The 21331-nt window shown below is 40.9% G+C and overlaps 1 protein-coding gene across 3 annotated transcripts in view; it reads left to right on the top strand.

The window, feature by feature from the left end:
• Shroom4 (shroom family member 4) overlaps positions 1-21331 on the top strand; it is a 220990-nt gene that overhangs the window by 155372 nt on the left and 44287 nt on the right. For 2 of the 3 annotated variants that reach the window (XM_060375749.1, XM_060375750.1), the window contains exons 3-4: positions 14388-14522; positions 16733-19244. In XM_060375749.1, the coding sequence (XP_060231732.1) occupies positions 14388-14522; positions 16733-19244 (2647 nt within the window). Of the gene's footprint in view, positions 1-9229; positions 9582-14387; positions 14523-16732; positions 19245-21331 lie in introns of those variants that run through there. The other variant, XM_060375751.1, reaches the window with a different exon arrangement.

Raw genomic sequence — 21331 nt, 5'->3', positions numbered from 1 at the left:
TCATCTCTTCCTATGCCCCTCTCCAAGTTCACTGATAGGAGAGATCCTCTTCCATGTCCATCTGACCCTAGCCTATCAGGCCTCATCAGAACTGCCTGCATTGTCCTCCTCTGTGGCCTAGCAAGGCTGCTCCCCGCTTGGAGGGGTGATCAAAGTGCCAGCCACTGAGTTCATGTCAGAGATAGTCCCTGTTCCCCTTTACTAGGGAAACCACTTGTATACTGAGTTGCCATGGGCTACATCTGTCCAGGGGTTTTAGGTTTATCTCCATGCGTGGTCCTTGGTTGGAGTATCAGTCTCAGAAAAGACCCCTGTGCCCTAATTTTTTTTTTTGGCTCTGTTGGTCTCCTTGTGGAATCTCCTGTCCCTTCCAGGTCTTTCTATCTCCCCCTTCATTCATAAGATTCCCTGCACTCTTCCCAAAGTTTGGTTATGAGCCTCAGCATCTGCTTTGTTTCACTGTTAGGTAGTCTTTCAGAGGCCCTCTGTGGTAGGCTCTTGTCCTGTTTCCTGTTTTCTCCCTCTTGCCATGTCCATCCCTTTTGCCTTTCTGATCGAGGACTGATCATCTTATTCAGGGTCCTCCTTCTTGCTTATATTCTTTAGGTGTACAGATTTTAGCATCCTATATTATTTGTCTAATATCCACTTATTTTTATTTATTTATTTTTAATATTTATTAATTATACTTTATTCATTTTGTTTCCCCCCATAAGCCCCTCCCTCCTCCCCTCCCGATCCCACCCTCTCTCCCCTTTCTGCATGCGTGCCACTCCCCAAGTCCACTGATAGGGGAGGTCCTCCTCTCCTTTCTGATCTTAGTCTATCAGTTCTCATCAAAAGTGGCTGCATTGTCATCTTCTGTGGCCTGGTAAGGCTGCTCCCCCCTCAGGGGGAGGTTATCAAAGAGCAGGCCAATCAGATTATGTCAGAGGCAGTCCCTCTTCACATTACTATGTAACCCAATTGGACTCTGAACTGCCATGGGCTACATCTGTGCAGGGGTTCTAGGATATCTCCATGAATAGTCCTTGGTTGGAGTATGAATCTCTGGGAAGTTCCCTGTGTTCAAATTTTCTTGTTCTGTTGCTCTCCTTGTGGAGTTCCTGTCCTCTCCAGCTCTTACTATTTCCCACTTCTTACATAAAATTCCATTCACTCTTCCCAACAGTTGGCCATCAGGCTTAGCATCTGCTTTGATAATCTGCATGGCAGAGGCTTTCAGAGGCCCTCTGTGGTAGGTTCCTAGTTTGTTTCCTGTTTTCTTCTTCTGGCTTTCAGAAGCCCTCTGTAGAAGGTTCCTAGGTTGTTTCCTGTTTTCTTCTTCTGCTGATGTCCATCCTCTTTGCCTTTCAGGATGGGGATTGACCCTTTTAGTTAGGGTCCTCTCTCTTGCTTAGTTTCTTTAGATGCACAGATTTTAGTGGGTTTGTCCTATTTTGTATGTCTATATGAGTGAGTATATACCGTGTGTGTCTTTTTGCTTCTTGGACAACTCACTCAGGATGATCCTTTCCAGGTCCCACCATTTATGTGCAAATTTCACTATTTCCTTATTTTTCATTGCTGAGTAATATTCCATTGTATAGATGTACCACAATTTCTGCATCCATTCTTCAGTTGAGGGGCATCTGGGTTGTTTCCAGCTTCTGGCTATTACAAATAAAGCTGTTACAAACATGGTTGAGCAAATGTCCTTTTTGTGTACTTGAGCCTCTTTTGGATATACGCCTAGGAGTGGTATGGCTGGATCTTGGGGAAGCGCTACTCCTAGTTGTCTGAGAAAGTGCCAGATTGATTTCCAGAGTGGTTGTACCAGTTTACATTCCCACCAGCAGTGGAGGAGGGTTCCCCTTTCTCCACAACCTCTCCAGCATGTATTGTCACTTGAGTTTTTCATCTCGGCCATTCTGATCGGTGTAAGGTGAAATCTCAGGGTTGTTTTGATTTGCATTTCCCTAATGTCTAATGAGGTTGAGCATTTCTTTAAGTGCTTCTCTGCCATTCGATATTCCTCTACAGAGAATTCTCTGTTAGCTCTGTTCCCCATTTTTTAAGTGGATTACTTGGTATTTATTTATTTTAATCACAGGTCATTCACTTCTATCCCAGCCGTAGGCCCCTTCCTCTTTCCCTCCCAATCCCTCCCTCCCTTGTCTCCTCCATGCCCCCTTTAGAATTCACTGATAGGGGAGGTCCTCCTCCCCTTCCATCTGACCCCAGCTTATCAGGTATCTTCAGGACTGGCTGCAATGTCCTTATCTGTGGCCTAGCAAGGCTGCTTCTCCCTCGGGGTGTGGGGAAGCTCAATGAGCCAGTCATTGAGTTCATGTCAGAAATAATTCTTGTCCCCCTTACTAGGGAACCCACTTGGATACTGAGCTACCATGGGGTACATCCGATCAGGGGTTCTAGGTTATATCTATACATGGTCCTTGGTTGGAGAAACAGTCTCATAGAAGACCCCTGGTCCTTGGGGGCTCCTGTCTCCTCTAAGTCATACTAACTCCCCCTTCTTTCATATGATTCCCTGCTAATATCCACTTATAAATGAATATATGCCATGTGTGTCTTTCTGCTTCTGGGATACCTCACTCAGGATCTTTTCTAGATCCCACCATTTGCCTATAAATTTCATGATTACCTCGTTTTTAATTGCTGAATTGTATATCCATTTTGTAAAAGTACCACAATTTCTGTTTCTGTTCTTCCGTTGAGGGACATCTGGGTTGTTTCCAGATTCTGGGTATTATCACAGTTGAGCAAATGTCCTTGTTGTATACTTGAGCCTCTTTTGGATATATGCCTAGGAGTGGTATAGCTGGATCTTGAGGAAGCACTATTCCTAATTTTCTGAGAAAGTGTCAGATTGATTTCCGAAGTGGTTATACAAGTTTACATTCCCACCAGCAATGGAGGAGGGCTCCCCTTTCTCTACATCCTCTTTAGCATATATTGTCACTTGAATTTTTGATCTTAGCCATTCTGGTGGGTGTAAGGTGAAACCTTCACGTTTGTGCACTAAGCCCTTTATTGACTGAGCTACCTTCCTAGCTCCAAACACAGTTTCTAAAGATAACTGTTATTGTTTCCTGTAGATATATAATACTTTACTTGCCTTCCATGTTACATGGCTAGGACATTTCTAATTTTACCATATAAATAACCATGTAGATGATGATAGTTCATGCCTATAAATTAATATGTTCATCTCCAATTGCTTTCTTAGTATAGAATCATAAAAGACAAAAGATTGAATCAAAGGCTAGGAACAGTTATTAGAGAAAATAGTTCATATAATATAAAATCTATTGTTTCAAGTATGTCGTTCAGTACTTTGTGATATAGTTCCAAGATGAAAGACTGTAAGAACTAATTTCAAAAAAATATGGAGCATTTAATAAATTTGCATTCCATCTTTTTGTAAGGGCCATACTAATCAGTATTGTTATTTCAGTTTATGTGAACCAAACTACAGAAGAAAGTTTCCTCATAACATAGTGAAATTCCCTATAATAAATAATGTGTATGTGTTTCTATTCTCCCTGAGAAATATATAAGAATGTCGTCTACCACACAAACTTCCTCTGACTTTTTTAAATTGGCAAGGATTCATTATACATACTGTTCTGTTTCATGTTGACAATTTCTTTCAAATATATCATATACTATGATTATATTCACTTTCCTTGATTCCTTTGTTTATTCTTATCAGTCCTTTTTTCCCTCCTGCTCATGTTCTTCCTTTTCTCAATCTTCCTTCTGCTTTTATTATATATGTTTATCTATAATATGGTTATTTTACTATATATAAATATGTAAATATGTGATCCAAAATGATAGAAAGAGGATATTTGTCTTTCTGCATTGGCCTTATTTCATTTAATATGGTAATCTCCAGTTGCATCCATTTGTAGTAAGTAACAAAAGGTTTTTTTTTTTTCATTATAGATGAATTATATGTCACATTGTATTTATCCATTCATCTGTTGATGCACACCTAGGCTGATTTTATATCTTGGATATTATAAATAGTGCTGCAGTGAACATGGATATGGAAGTATCTCTGTGATGCATTGTCTTAGAGTCCTTTAGTTACGTAATCAGAAGTGATGTAGCTGGTTAGTATGGTAGGCTATTTTTACTTTATTGAGGAACCTCCATACTGATTTACATAGTACCTGGCCCAGCTTATATTCTCACTAGCAGTATATAAGGGTTCACCCACACACTATTCTGGCTGGGGGCTGACACTTATTTTTAAAATTATGCCAATATCACCAAAAATTGTGTTTTGTTGCTTTGTCTTTCTTCTTTTCCTCCTTCCTAAGGTATAGCTGTTCTGTGGAGAACTACCTTCAACTCTCTTTCCTTTATATGCAGTCTTCATTGACAGTCCTATCCACTACAATAGCCTGAGCTATGGGCATAATGACCACGTATCTATATCCTGTCCATATCATACTGTGTTGCTTGTTAGGCATGTCTGACTATAATATTTTCTAGATTAGTAATGTCATCATTTTACAGGTGATGTATAGCCATCTCCTTCCCCTTTTCCATAATTTTTCAGTCATTTAATCCTGCTGATTCTCATATATGTCCGCTCTGCTTCAGGACTATTGTTATTGTTCTACTTAGGCCATTCATCATATCTGTTACACTAGCCTACCCTCTTCTGTAAGCTTGCAGCAATTATCTACATAAGTTATCTTATGAATGGATATGAGAACAACTTTTCTGAGTATTGCTTGTGTATTTCTTTCATGCTTTGGAATTTCCAAGGCCTGTTTCTTGCCTATGGGATTATGTAAAGCCAGTGTTTTCATCTGATGCTCAAGGAATTCTAATGACATAAACTTCTCTCAGCATCATTTTAGTCCCCCAAACTTGTAAAAACTCTTCCAGTCCATCTTTGTAATTAATTCCTTCCAACTATTTTATACAAAGAAGTACTCCATGATATCAAGATTACACTGTGAAAGTGGAATGATAGAAGCAAAAGGTGAAATATAGCTTCATCTGACTGGGTCTCTCAAACTTCACTAAAATACAGCACATATTTGGATACAAAGCATCTCTCAAGAAATACAGCAAAAAATGAAACAATTCTTTTTATCTAATCTTACCAGAGTAGAATAAGCCTAGATATAAAATAACAATAGAAACCACATAAAATACATCTTGTCATGAGATTGAACAACACCCGTCTGACTAATGAATGGCTAACTGAAGAACTACCAACGAAATTTAAATTTTCCTAGAGTTGAATGAAACTGTAATTGCAAAACAAGAAAATGTAAATAAAACACCTAAATCTATGAGATAAAATGAAGATAGTCATAAGAAGAAAATTTATATGGGAAAACGCAATGGGGATGTATTATATAAGAGAATAATAATAAAAATCTGAGAGAACCCAAATAAACAGTTTCATGAAGATGGCTAAATAGTATTGTACATATATAATAGGGTAGTCACACATATGAGTTTACAGGAACACAAGACCTGTGCAAGATGAAACCAAAGAAAATTCCAGCATTGATGTATGAGGAGGTCAGAAACTTCCACCTCTAGGTGAAGATCTATTTGAAAATGATGGCTGATGGGAGAGAATAAATCCTTATGCACCTATGGGTAGCACCAAGTGGGATCAGTGAGTTTACAAAAAAAAAAAAAAAAAAAAAAAAAGAGCACATGCAATGGAGAGGGAATAATGGAATAGTGGGTTAGAAAGGGAGGAATTGGAGGAAAAGGAATGGGGTGTATATGATCATGAGGTTATATACATGAATGATATTTTCAAACAACAAAAATAATCTAAAAAAATTAAATGCCCCCAACTGTCTCTCTCACTTTCCCCATTTGATTGGGTCTTTGAAAAAGTAAGATATCTGAATCACCCGGCTACAAATGTTCCCCAGCCAGCTGTCAAGTAGGGAAAGGCCTTTAGAGCTCTGTGTCCCTCCATCACAACCAAGCCTTCCTACTTCTCTGTCAGATAAACAAGCCATGTATTGTTCTGAATTGCACTGAGCCCCCCCTCCCCATCTGTAGGCTTCTCTTCCTGCCTAGTGGGCCAGGATGTGCTTGGGTTTCTTCGTGTGTACAAGGTGGAATGTACTATTTGTGGGGTGACTAAAAGAGCCACAGAAAGTAAACAGAGCTAATCAAGGACACCCTTTTGTGCTTCTCCTTATCCAAACACTTTGAAAAGAGGAAAGAGTCCACGATGCATTACAGCCCAGACCACAATCCCAAATAATAGGGGTCACATTTTCTTCTTGCCCTGGGTGGGATAGAGCCATGGTTCTGCTTTTGATTGTCCTCTCCTATCCACTGTCTTTAAATGGGTTTACTGAACCAAGAACAAAGACAGGAGGTGCTGTAAAAATATATTGGAACCACAGCCGACAAGGGTAGCCAGAGATTAGCGCCTTCCAGATTGTTTCCCTCCCCTCCCCCATCAAAACAGTCTTTAGAAGGACTCTTTGGGGAGACAACTTCTGAATGATCTGCCACTTGTCACTGCATGTATCTACCATCCTCCTACCCTAGGCCAAGTTCTTGTCTTCTGGGTTCCTAAAATAGAAGTGCCTCACTCAGAAAGGCAAACGGCACTGACATCAGAAGAGGGAGAAAACAAGGAACGGTACAAGAGCTTCTGAAAACAGGAAAAGGACAGAAGGCCTCTGAAAGACTCTACCCAGCAGGGTATCAAAGCAGATGCTGAGACTCATAGCCGAACTTTGGGCAGAGTGCAGGGAATCTTATGAAAGAAGGGGGAGACAGAAAGACCTGGAGAAAAGGAGCTCCACAGGGAGAGCAACAGAACCAAAAAATCTGGGCACAGGGGTCTTTTCTGAGACTGATATTCCAACCAAGGACCATGCATGGAGATAACCTAGGACCCCTGCACAGATGTAGCCCATGGCAGCTCAGTCTCCAAGTGGGTTTCCTATTAAGGGGAACTGGGACTGTCTCTGACATGAACTCAGTGGCTGGCTCTTTGATCACCACCCCCCAGCAGGGTGCAGCCTTACCAGGCCACAGAGGGAGACTATGCAGTCAATTCTGATGAGACTTGATAGGCTAGAGTCAGATGGAAAGGGAGGAGGATCTCCCCTATCAGTGGACTGGGGGAGGGGCATGGGTGGAGAAGAGTGAGGGAAGGTGGGATTGGAAGGGGATAAGGGAGGGGGCACAATTGGGATACAAAGTGAATAAACTGTAATTAATTAAAAAAATAAAAATAAAATAAAAAAGATGTTCCTTGTCCCAAGCACGGGAGATTATATCCTATTATCTGGCACTGTACTCCACTAAGCAACCTTTATCAGTCACCATATTTTCTAACCTCTGGAAAATTGCAAACTTACTTTCCCTTGCCCAAGGATTTCTCTACCTATTTGTCCACCTGCCAATCACTCACCTGGGGACTATCTAACTTTCTACTCTCAGTGCCTCCCTACCTTAGCCAATGCCAAGAACATAACTTTTCCCTCTATTCATTGTTACCCCAGCCCCAACTGTCCTAACACAGAGTGTGGCTGTTGTCAAAATAACGTTTTTCATTTTCCTCGGACCTAGAACTTAACAAACATCATCAGATAAACACTTGTGTGGGCCAGGTTGCTGAATAAAAAGAGAAAGCTGTTTGGTAACCAGAAGACAAGGAAAAATTGGGCACCCAAGCCTGAGTAGTAAAGTACAGATAAATTGTTTTTTTTTCTTCTTCTTCTTGTAATTGTTTTTGGAACAGGGATTACTTGCCAGCATATTGATACTTATGTGGTTATCACAGAAGCAGGATCACTCTGGAGCTCTTTAGAATGCCATAACCTGTCCCTGTTCTAAACCACTAAATCACCCTATGACCCATATACCCAGTGAAGTTTGGCAATGTTGATTGAGAGTACTAGGTCTAGCTTTTAGTCTTCTCTTAACTGGACCTTTCTTATCCATCCCTGATTGGATTGAAGAAACCTATTTTCTTGGTACTAAAAGCACCATATGCATTGTTTTTTTTGGTTAAGCTTAATATTAATAACATATACCATTTTCAAGTACCCATTTCCATGCCTATTGTACTTTATAGAAGAAGAATTTAAAATTCTGTGACATTCACTAAACCAAGAAAAACTGTTTGAAGTGAAGTCAAGGTTCCTAGTCAGATCCATATTCCCCATAAACTTAGCCCTGTAATAGTACTTTTATAAATTGATAAACTTATGTGAGGTACAGAGGAATGCAAGAGGAAGGGACTAATTTCCCCAGAGAGGAAAGGCTCTAGCATACTTTTTGTCTTGAGGGAGCTTGCATAAGCCCTCAAGGGGATCATAAATTACTGGAATTGAAGCCAGAGGCCAAGGGAAATTGGAGTAGGGATCAAGTTAATTATTATGGGAAAGCCCTAGCTTGACATCCCTTAAGAAAACATTAAATTCTAATACCTGGGCCTCTGGGCTTAGGATATAACAAATTTGTTCTAGAATGCTCTGGGTTCTGGCCAGCACATTGGTCAGTAGAATATCATTATGAACATCAGGTTTGAATCTGTGACCACTGCAGTATTTTATGCCGTAAATGTAATGGTCGCTCATGGCAACTAAGTTCATGATTTATTTTTCAGAGAAGAAATAGAAGCCCACAGAAGGTATGGTTATCAGAGTTCAAAGTAAATTGATGGAAGACCAGTGGATTCTCCCAAGTGTCCCTTTTCTAACATCAATAATAAGCTCCTTTTCTGAAACTGGAGTGTTTATTGTGAAGTTAAATTTTCTTTGGATAGGAACAGAATCTCAGCTGTATCTTCAAAGTAAAAGCCTGGAGTGTTTGTAAACTTTTCTGTCTCAGAAGGACCTTTACCTTTAAAAATGTCTAAGTCAGTGGTCCCCAGCTATAAAAATAAGCTATAGTGCTATTTCTCTGAACCTGGAGGCTGTTAAGCCTGCCTGAGTTCTCCTTCCCTGGGGCCTTGAGGACCTGCGGAGATGGCTGGGTGGGGTCAACTCAGTACAGGAAATGCAGGAATTCTTTTAAGTGTATGTGTCTGTGGTGTTTTTCTCTCTCACTTACGTGTATTTTTAAAAATTCTTTTTAGACACTCGCTTTATCTTTCCCAAACATCATTTCCTTGCTCCTTTCCTGAGTTCTAGCAGTAGCCAGGGGCCCAGCTTCCTTATTGGCCTCTGAGCTGTGGAGGGGATGGGCCAGGGCACAGAGGAGGTAGGAGTTAGGAACTGCTGGAACTGCCTTTCCTCCTTCTCTTTGCCACCAGAGCTCTGGCTGGTTCGTGGAGCAGCGTCTTTACTCTTAACCAGTCCTCGACACTGGACATTCCCTAAGGCTGTGACCACAGAAAATCTCAAGAAGGCTGATGGCTGTGCCTTGTAAGCTTCCTGAACTCCTTCAGTGACATTTAGGATCTTGGGCTGCTGGCCTCACCCAACAGAAGGTCTTAAGTAGAGGGCTGATGGTCCCCACCTGAGAGAAGACACTGGCGTGGTTGACGGTGAAAGTGTGGAGCTGGATACTCCAATCTCTCATAAGCCATCTCTCTTTTCAGAGCAACTTCCGTGGTAGGTACAGCCACAGTTTCCAGCTTTTTTCTCTTGCTGCTGTCTTGCTTCAGTGCTGTGGTTTTATCCCTAATACAGACATTTGAGGTTAGTGAGTTATAGAATTTGTTAAGTGACAGTGCCTAACGCAGCTTTAGGGAAAAGAATAGGGGTTCTAGTTATCCATATATTTGGTTTGGGCTGCATAATTGATGCTTGAGCTTCTCACACAGCTTATCTCTCATCCTTCTCCTTCTCCACTGGAGGGGATGGTTTTAAATTCAGAAACAGCAACATCTTCTTTTTTTCTTATTGTGTCTTGAGGTATGGTTTTGCCAAGCCTTTACATATATGAACATTCTGACAAAGAGACCTTTGGGTAGGAGGGGCCATATGATATTCTAGAAAAAGCTTGAAGATCTGAATTATTTGTTCCTTCAAATTTATTGTTTATGTACCACGGATTGCTTGTGGAAGTCAGAAGAGGCTCTCCCCTTCTACTTTATGTAGGTTCTGTGGATTCAACTTAAGTTATTTATCATAAATGTTTTATCTACCAGACTGCCTAGCTAGTCTGAGATCTGAGTTTTGATCATAATTTGAACCATAAATATGCTTACTAGCTATGTGTTTCTGACAAATAATTTAAGCTTTCTGCCTCTCTCTTTCTTCATTGATAATGGGAGGGTAATAATAGTTCTTGCCCATGATGTTGAAGTGAAGATTAAATCAGCTCATGCTTATGAAATACTTAGTAACTGATATAGCTTCAGTGTTCAGTAGAGGCCCCTGTTGTATTTTTGTTGTTGTTGTTTCTAAGTTTACAGAATGTCTGTATCAGGTACTGTGCTAATTTATTCCACCATGGAACCACATTATTTAGACCAGACCATAATTCATGAGAAATAGCCATCATCCCCATTTTACATATAAAGAATATGTAACTCAAGCTTCAGTGGTAGGGTACAATACTAACCTAGCATACATGGCGCTAGGTTCCAGCCTAGCCTCTTTGCCACAAGTAAATGTTGGCACCTCAGAAAATGCCTTGGCCAAGGTTACACAGCCAGGATTTGAATACAAGTGTGGGCTGATTCACATGTGACAATAGGACAATTCACATGTGACAATAGGACAGGTATAATGCTTTAACAGTGTTTCTTCTCTTTCTTAAACTGGAGTTAAATGGATCTAACTCCAATTCTCTCTACTGAGATTTCTTTCCTCTGAGTCTTTCTTTCTTTCTTTCTTTCTTTCTTTCTTTCTTTCTTTCTTTCTTTCTTTCTTTCTTTCTTTCTTTTCTAGTTGTCTCTGCAGCCCTCAGTACATTCCTCAGTCTCCCTTGGGATTATTTTCTACTACTGGAGAAACTCTAGAAAGTAAGGGGTCTTTATAAGCTACTGTTTTAAATGTGGCCATGGGAGTATTACAGCAGAACATTGATAAGAGTTTCTCAAACATACTTGGTTACAAGTACCCTTGAGAAATAAAAAGGACAAGTTGAGCCAATAACTAATAGCCAATATTATACTATACACTATTTACTGACCACTTGGCAAAATACTAGACTTTTTACTGGATGCCTTGAGAATACTTCTTTTAAAACTCATATTAACTTAGGAAGGTGAGAATAACTGTTTCTAATTTCCATAATAACATAGCCAGGTAAGAACCATTTCTCAAGAAAATGGTAACTCAGATAATTTGACTCTTATAGAGTCATACCTGTAAAATTCTCGTGCTTTTCTTCTCATTTCCTACTGGTTTACTATGGTTGGTAGGACAAAGCTAATGTATATAAAATGCTGATAAGCAATATAAAATAGCATGTTTTGATGGGCTAAATTATGAGGGCTAGATTACTTAAGATAGATACCCTGGAGGAGATGACATTAGCAGTATACATTTATTTACTTTAATTTGTATAATATTTACAACCTCATGTCCATAAAGATGTATAAGTTAATGATTATTGGCAATATCTTCATTTTACTGCGATGGAAATGATAGGTCTGAGAAGTTGACACTTACCGACAGCAACAGAAGCTAGTAAGTGAGATGGGATTTAAATCAGAACACTCCAATCACTTGGATAAATTCTACTAGAAAATGAATAAAGGAGAGTTGGAAAAGAACAGAGCTAGCTAGAGAGTGTAATTAGAACAGGGGGATCCAGCTATGATACGGTGTAGCTTATAGATACTTTGCTTTGAAAGTCTGATCTAATTTACATTTGCAGTAGGACATGGTAAGAAACTGGGAGTCAATGAAGATTCTTGAGTAGAGAGTGCCATCCAACTCAGTTGTTATTTAACTGGGTAGGATATGAAAGCCATGATGAAATAAAACAATAATTTACTCTTTGGCCAGTGGACATAGTACTTTGTTTTATATTGATGTTTTTTTTTTCTTTTTTTTAATTACAGTTTATTCACTTTGTATCCCAACTGTAGCCCCCTCCCTCATCCCTTCCAAATCCCACCCTCCCTCACTCTTCTCCACCCATGCCCCTCCCCCAGCTCACTGATAGGGGAGGTCCTCCTCCCCTTCCATCTGATCCTAGTCTATCAGGTCTCATCAGGAGTGGCTGCATTGTTCTCCTCTGTGGTCTAGTAAGGCTGCCCTCACCCCCTCAGGGGGAGATGATCAAAGAGCCAGACACTGATTTCAGTGGACATAGTACTTTGAACACAATGTTGAGGGCAGGAGCAGTGGATTCTGGAAGGGGAGTTCTAACTCTATAAGGATAACAAAATGGAGGAGAAAGAAGGAGAATGGGGATATATATATGGAGAGGATAGATAAGTCAAAGATACACATAAAAAGAAGACTTAAGATAATAGCATGTTAAACAGTTAGGGAGATCCATGCTTTCTACTTCACATTGTAGACTCAGAAGAACCTCAGAAATCCTGGATATGGAAGAAGGACCCAAAATAGCATAGGTTCCCTATTTCATACCTGTCTAACTGCTCAGAAGCATCAGACATAGTAGATGTCTACAGACCCAACAGTACACATTTCTCCACCTGGGAGATGCTTAATAAGTACTTGTTGACCACATGACTTCTTGATTAGAGTAGCAGCAGGGGACTTCCAACCGCACAGCTTTGGGTGTGATATCCCAACCAAGCATAGAGCAAGTGCCCTCTGGGACTTTCAGCCCCCTTGCTGTGTATTCCGTGTTCTATCACAGAACCATGTGATTTTAAGTATGGGACCTCACCACAGATTTTAGCCACTACTGCTGATCTATGGCTCTAACATTTAACAAGTATCTTTCTCTGCCCTTCTTTCCATATCTCTCTCTTTGTCTGAGTCTGGCCTGTTCCCACTCAGTCTTATGCCCCCAGCCAGGCCTGTTCTTTAGGACTACCATGTTAGTCTCTGTCCTTGTGCTACTCTGAATCTTCAGAATTTTTGCATTTCCAGAGAGATTGTAATCCTCCCTCTTGACTCTGGCTCCTGAGCTCATGGGAAATAGAGAATTCATTTGTCCCACTGGATAGCAAGCTTTCTGATAACAGGAGTCCTTGGGGGTCCATGAATAAATCAGTAACTAATCAATCTTCTAGATATCTCACCATTATCTACTTACTTAGTATGTGTTTGTTCCATGGTGTCATTTGTCTGCTTAGCATCCATCATTTATTTCTGTACACCAACCCATCTATAAATCTTCCCTTCTAACATTTGTTTGTTCTTCTGTCATCGCTATTTCTCAATTTTTTTCTCCCTCCCTCTTTTTCTTTCTCTTTCTGTCTCTTGCATCTGCCTGGCACTTCTGTACCCTCTCCCAATCCTTATATTCTCCCCTCATTTATATGACTTCCTTTCGTGTTTCTATTCTCCCTCCCATCAATCATTTCTTTATGTCCTAGTTCTACCATGTCTGAGGTTATCTTTCCCACTGTATGGGTGGCATCCAATCATAGAAAGCATGCCAGTTGACATATGGATGGGTCTTGTATAAGAAAGTCAATGTAAGAGTTGAAGCTGTAGGCTTTCGCACCAGACCAAACCTCTGATTATTTTCAGAACTTTGGCCTTAAACCTATTTTCAGTTATTTGCCCCTGGCATGCTAAACAGCCAGTCTCCTCTGTCATCCTAGCCTCTGCCACATTCTCCTTTTCCCCCTCACAAGAGTTTGGACTCTTTGCCATGACTTTGCCTACAATTTGAACTATCTGACTTCTATGGGTCTGTGCCCATCTTAACCTTTACTCTCTAGGGGGATTTATGATAGTTTATTTCCATTAGTTCTGTTTCCTTCATGAATCAACAAGCTTTCAAGGGTTTAGACTGTGTTTGACTTATGTCTGTACCCCTAGAACTACGTGTGTTTTAGAAGACATATAGTAAACACAAGAATAAATACTTAGAACGAATAATGAAAGTTTAAATATTTCATACTCCAATACTGACTTGTTCAAGCATCTTAACCACTTAGCTTCTTTTGCTGAGAAAAATTCGAAGATTGGTCATATTGATATTTTTCCCTCAAAGACAAGTGCAGGTAGGTTTGCAGCAGCTCTTGTGTAGTCCACAAATATTGACTGGCCACTTACTGTGTTCTTGACATTAATGTACAGACTTGTCTATGTCTATGAACAAAACACTTTTATTGAAGCAGGCATTTTATGTCTCTATGAACGAACCATCCATGGATGAAGGAAATTTGAGCAGTAGAGCTGAGGGGACACTTAATATATCCATACTAGCTCCTTGTATGATAATCTAGCTCATTGAATGGAAAGAAGAGGTAGGGACAGAAGTTGCTTGGGAAGTGATTTCAGAACTGACTTCCTGACTCTTTCTTGCTGTAGGAGAAACACCCCTGTCAGTAGGCCGCACTCATGGCATGTAGCCAAGCTGTTGGAAGGGTGCCCTGAAGCGGCCACCACCATGAATTTCCCTTCTGAAGCTTTCAGCTTATCCTGGCATTCCGGTTGCAACACAAGGTGAGTCTAGGACTCTCTCCTCAAGGCGGGCTTGAGGATGGACATCTTGGCCACTCTCTTCCTTTAATCTTGTCCCTGCTGGATATTTTAGAGCTGGCTACATATAACAGAAAAGGGCATGGCTATCTAGAGTCCCTGGCTAACATGCTAGTACCATGACTTTGAGTCTGCATCTTTATTTCTTTATAGTGTTTCCTTGAAGTAGTTCATTTGGATCACAAAGATCTGCCCTGATTCTTATCCTATTTCACTAGTTATTCTTTCTTGGATTTTTTTCTTGATTCCTGTGGGAGGCAGTCTTCTCTATCTCGAGTCACTCACTAGGAACTTCCTATATTGTTCATTGGCTCTTTCACAGAACAGAAATCTCCAAAGCAGGGACCTGCCCAAGTCACAGGGTCCAGCTCAATGCAAAGAGCTTGGTATTGACCATTTTTATTGAAACAACTACTCAAGGGACAAACAACTTGTCTGTTTGTTGTTGTTGTTTTTTTCCCCCACAGTCGCAGAGACAGCCAAAGTGTAGTCCTCAGCTGCATTTTCCCTTCAGTAATCAGATCTTCCCTCCAAGAATGGGTTTTTGTTGTGGGGGCTCAAAGAAGCTAAAACTTAAGGGGTGAGTTTTCTCTAATCCAATAATTTTATTTGGTATTAGAAGCCTGGAGGCATGGCCCAGGCAGTTTTGTTCTAGAATATATAAAAACATATTCCATATTTGGCTCCTGTCCCGGGTGTGTGCACATGTATATCCCAGCAGATAGTGGGGTGAATAGTAGGTGCCCTTACCAATAATAAATGAATGTATTTTTAGCTCAGAGACAAGTGAACAGAATAGTTAAGACCATGCAATGAGCAAGAATAAGGGGGAACTGGTCTAGATGTCTCATGAGATGCTGTTACAGCTCAGCTGTGCCTTTCTTTCTGAGCTATGGCCTTTCTGAGAGCAACCTGAGGTTCTGGGCAAAGAGAGTTAATGGCAATTCTTGGCTCAGTCTGACTGTGTGTGTGGGAAATGGTATTTAACATTTGAAATTATGTCTTATCCTTGGTCTTCTCAGTGTGAGTTTGGTGTTGGGAGATGAGGGAGATATGGATGAGCAATATCCACTCTTATCATTCCTGGTAGTAGAAAGGACACTGATAACAACAGCACCAACTGAGAGTAGCTACTGTCATGTAATGATGCCTTGGCTCTTAGTGTGTGTGATTTCACCTACAGCTGCACTCTGGCAGAGATATTACTATTTTTCTCCATTTGAAGGTGTTATCAGAAAAGAACTAAGACTTTGTGTTGAGAGAAACCTGGATTTCAATTGAGCTACAGCTTCTTTAGCAGCTTTCTGAAATAGTTTGGTTTACTCCGTGAGTTAGAAAGTGAAAATTATCTCATTTGGGCTTCAAATGGAAGGTTGGAAAGAGCTTCAGTGTATAGTCAGAATTTCTATTATCAAGAAAAATGGTAGTTTCTGGGGATGTAGCCCAGCAACAGAGCCTTTCCCTAGCATGTTCCAGTCCTTTAGTCCTACCACCAGCCCTACAAATAAAGTGATGTGGAATTTCCAGAAAAAAAAAAAAAAAAAAAAAAAAAAAAAACAAAAACCTTTAAACTCCAATTTTGACTGTGCCCCTAGTCAGTTTGTAAAAACTGTCTTTTTAAAACACTTCCCGTTGTATAGCTTGTTTTATTGACACCAGAGATTTTCAAAAGTGGGCGTGGCCAAGTGGCCTGGGTTGTGGCAAGCCCTCAGTGTGACTGTGATGCACACTCAGGTTGAGAATCACGGGTTTATGAAATGGTCTTACTGAGGTGGAATCCACCCTATGGGGCTCCTCTCTAGAGCTGGTGTTCTGTACTATCTCTCCTGGCAGAGAAACCATACCCTGACTCAACAAGGACCACTCCAATGCAACTTCAGACTTGATATTACCAGTGCTGTAGTACATGATTCCCATGGCATTTCCCCAATTCCTTGGGATGTTTGTTCATTCTTCTCTATACAAAATCCGGTTTCTTATTTTGTCATGTTCCTGTGGCATCCCTGTGTCAGTCTCCATATTTAATTTCCCTTTCTTTCCCTTTTGCCTTATTATCCTTTTATCTATAACATGGGTGGCTCTGACTTGACCTGTCCTTTTCCATAGTAGACTGGCCAAAGTAGGAATGGTGTCTGATTGGTGGCTAACTAACGCATGTACCCTGTGTCTTACAGTGACGTGAGTGTACAGTGGTGCTCCCTCTCCCGGCATTGCAGCACTGAGAAAAGCAGCTCTATTGGCAGCATGGAAAGCCTGGAACAGCCAGGCCAAGCTACCTACGAGGGCCAGCTTTTACCCATTGACCAGAACATGTACCCCAGCCAGCGTGACTCAGCCTACAGCTCTTTCTCAGCCAGTTCAAATGCCTCTGACTGTGCCCTTTCCCTTAAGCCAGAAGAACCACCCTCCATAGACTGTGTCATGCCAGGCCCAGGGCCAACTAAAGTCACTGTTGGCCAACCTAATGTATCTGAGACCTCAGGAAGTAGCCACAGTACTAGTGAGGACCATGTGACCTCCAGTTCCCATGCATCATCCTTCCCAGAAGAAGGCCACCACTCAGGACCTGCCACGCCAGTCCGGGGTCCACCAGATCCTCCAGTGAGGCGGGACAGCCTTCAGGCCTCTAGAGCCCAACTTCTCAATGGAGAACAGTGCTGTGCATCTGAACCTGTGGACTCCTTACAACAGAAGGAAAAGCCAAGCTTAGACACAGTGCTGTCCCCAAGGAACCCTAACCAGTTCTGCTGTTTTAGTGAGCAAGACCATGTAACAGGCGAGGACCACCAGAACTGTGAGCTTAGCAAGCCTTCTGAATCCAGCCAGGCTGACTTTGAGCATCTACTGATAGAGGGCTCCCCCAAAGCTCTTAATTCCCCAAAAGGTTCTGGCACAGAGTTCAGCCTGCTGAAGGAGGCTGCAGCAGATTTAGCTAACACATTGTCCTTTGGTGCCATTCCACACCTCCGAGGAAGCACAGAACATCGCCATAGTGCTCCTGCACAGCTGCTGGCATCCCACCTGCAACAGGTGCACCTTGATTTCAGAGGCAGCAAGGGGATAGAGATGCCAACTGGTCAGGATGGACACCAGTGGACTGTGTCCCCTTTGCACAACAACCCTAAGGGAAACAAAAGTTCAGGTCTCCCCAAGGGAAGCACCCAGGACCAGCCCAGCAAAGAAAGGAAGACCAGGACCACAGATGATAAGCTGATGGGTTCTGTACACCAGAACCAAAATGGCTCCCCACTTGGAGAGATTGATGGACATTCATCTGAACAAACTTTCCTAGACCCAAACCGAACAAGCAGAGCTAGCAGTGACTTGGCTAGCCAGCCGCCCTCTGCCATTTGTTCGCCTATTCAACAAACCAGAGATTTCTTTTCAACCCCTAAGGTAGCAGAAGAAATGGGAGAAGGTGACAATGAGCCCAAGGAGTGTGGTCGATTGGGTGGCAGAAGAAGTGGAGGTCCCCGGGGGCGCTCCATTCAAAACAGGAGGAAGAATGAAAGGTTTGCTACCAACCTACGTAATGAAATTCAGTGGAGGAAAGCCCAGCTCCAGAAAAGTAAGGGCCCATTGTCACAATTGTGTGACACTAAGGAACCAGTGCAAGAGACACAAGAGCCTCCAGAGAGTCCTCCACCCTCTGTTTCTAACTTGTCTCTTCTGTCTTCATATAAAAATGTCCCTAGCCCCAGAGAGAAGCTCTTCAACAAAAGCATGCTTCTTAGGGCTAAATCTTCAGAATGCCTCAACCAAGCATCAGAGAGCTCCAAAGCTAGGGTAGGATTAGAGGGAAGAATAAGCCCTGGCCAGAGGTCTGGCCAGTCTTCTTTGGCCCTGAACACTTGCTGGAAGGCATCTGACTCATCCTCCCTAGACACTGAGAAAGCAAATCCTCACCATGGGGTCTGTAGAGGTCGCTGGAGATGGTCTCCAGAACATAACCCTCAGCCACATGTGGCGCTATCCACAGAAGGTCCTTCCAGCCCAGATGATAACAAAGAACTGAAGACATCTACTGCTCAGGCTGGGGAGGAGGAAGCCATCCTCTTGCCGTTTGCAGACCGAAGAAAGTTCTTTGAAGAGAGCAGCAAATCTTTATCTACATCGCATTTGCCAGGGTTAGCCACTCATAACAACAAGACTTTTACCCAGAGACCAAAACCTATAGACCAAAACTTCCAGTCAGTGAGCTATAGAGAAATAAGACGCCATCCTCTGGACCAATCATATCATTCCACGGAACAGCCATGCCACGCTTCAGACCAATCATATCATTCCACAGAACAGCCATGCCACGTTGCAGACCAATCATATCATTCCTTGTCACCACGCCAGTCAGAAACTCCCACTTACCCAGAATGTTTTGCCGCCAAAGGCCTAGAAAATTCCCTGTGCTGTAAGTCACTGCACTATGGAGATTTTGATTACCACAGGACCTGTTCTTGTTCCTGCAATGTTCAGGGAACTGTAATGCATGATCCTCACATGTATTATTCTGGAGAAATCTGCCCTGCCTTGCTAAAGAGAAATTTGTTGCCAAACTGCCTCAACTATAGGTGCCACCACCACCAGTGCATCCGGCATACGGCTTGCCATCATAACCCTCAACATGGTACCCTTGAGGACAGCAACTTGGCACCTGGCAATGCTTGGAAATCCAGGAAGGCTGCGATACAGGTGAGGACTTGGTTCTAGGGTAAGTGAACTTCATTATTCTAAGTATAATTACGATTACTTACAATGATGTAGCTCCTTTTGTACACTCGCCACCAAGATTTAAGTATGCCTGTGCAACTTTAGAGGTTGGAGGAAGTAACTTTTGCTTTTTAAAATTAACAAAACTGGAATTTGTTCTTACTGTAAAATTAGTATGAGTGACCTTAAGCAAACCATGAATCCAATTATAATTTGAAGTTACACTATTTTTAAAAGGAAAACTTATGCCCACCTTATAAAACATCTAGTAGTAATAAAATCAAAAAGTAAAATCCATACATGAGATAAAACATGTCTTGTTAAGCCTGGCTTATTTTGTTTAACAGAATTTTTTTTTCCTGCATGACATTTTTCTGCAAATGCCATGATTATACTTTTCTTTTGACTGACTAATATTGCACTATGTATAGTAACCAGAGAACTCTAAGTCCTACCATAGATTTACTTCCATACTCATGATTATTGTTACAATACCTACAGTAGCCGAGGGACAGAACTGCCATAGATGTCCATCCACAGCTAAAGAGATAACATGGCTCTCCTGTTGGAAAAAAAAAAAGGTGGAGAACAGTGTTTGCCAATATGTATTCACACAAAAGTTGAGGGGAACAAGGCATGGAAGCACATTAAGCAGTTAGATATGGATTAGATTTACATGAAGATATTCATCCACAGGAACAAATTTGTACATGTCATAGGAAGCACATATTACCTAAAATATTATAAGCAAATGATACACTTTAACATGAATTCTGAAGTATTCTTGAAGTATACTGATGAATACACTTTAACATGTCTCACCTATGCATCTTACATATATTTTGGTTTACATATGCCTAAGATCCCAATAGGCTTCAAAGCTATGGTAAACAATATTGTTTTCTGAATATAAATTAAAATAATTTATTACTTCTACATATAAATACATTTGAACTTTGTATATTGGTTTTATATCCTATGACCTTGCTGAATTCACTGATGAATTCTAATAGCTCTCTGGTGGGTTACAGAAGATTTTGCACATAGGTAGTCAATTCATCTTAGAATACAAGGGATTCTATATCTTTCTTCATGTTCTGTATGCTTCTTCCTGGAGAAAGGAGCCTAACAACTTTGCCTGAGATCCCCAGTACAATGTTCAGAATGAATGCTGACGGCAACATTGTTGCTCTGTTTTCAGTTCTTCTCTATGAAGTTTGGGCTACAGTCTTGCAGTAATTGTTCTTTAGTCACCCTCTATTAGGTTGAAAAATGCTCTTTTAGTCTTATCTCCAGAGAGGCCTTAAAAGAACAAGAATGGATTTTGTATTCTTTCAAATGTTTCTAATTGCATCAATTGAGATGCCATACAGTTTTAATTTTTGTCTAAATTTATAATGTGAGCTACATTGATTGGATTTTGAATAAGTATCCATGTAGCATTTCCAGGATAAACCCTACTTGGTCATAACTAACTTTTTATGCTGCTATATCTGATTTATTAACATTTTGCTAAGGCCCTTTGAATCTATATTCATTAAAGATTTTTTGTCTATATTACGAAATGCTTGATATTTTTCTAACTATGTAATGGTAGCTAAATGAGGTAGGAAACATTCCCTTCTCTTCTATTCTCATGAAGAATCTGCATAGCATTGCTGTTATTTCTTTCTTAAGTATGTGGTAAATTTATCACTGAAATCAGTTGGGCCTGAATTTTCTTTGTGAGAATGTTTGAAACTGCAGATTAATTTCCCCAATAGTAACAGACTTACTGAGGTTATGTGTTTCTACTTGGGTGAGGTTTTGGTAGCTTGTAGCTTTTGAGGAATTGCTCTACGTCATTTAAGCTTCAACATTTATGCAAACAAAGTTGTTGGAACCTACTTTGTAGTGCACCTAAGAATTCAAGATGTACTGGTTGATGAATAGAGGAGTAAACAGGTACATGATAAGGTGAATACAGGAAAAAAAATGTTAATTGTAGCACCTAGGTAGGATACATGTAAACTGCTTTTATCTTATTGGTATGTTTGAAAATATTCACAGTGCAGGAAAAAAGAGAGAGA

Source organism: Meriones unguiculatus, chromosome X (assembly GCF_030254825.1).
Source record: "Meriones unguiculatus strain TT.TT164.6M chromosome X, Bangor_MerUng_6.1, whole genome shotgun sequence".
NCBI lineage: Eukaryota > Metazoa > Chordata > Mammalia > Rodentia > Muridae > Meriones > Meriones unguiculatus.
Note: the sequence above shows the minus strand (reverse complement) of the source record. Positions and strands in the feature narration are given on the sequence as shown.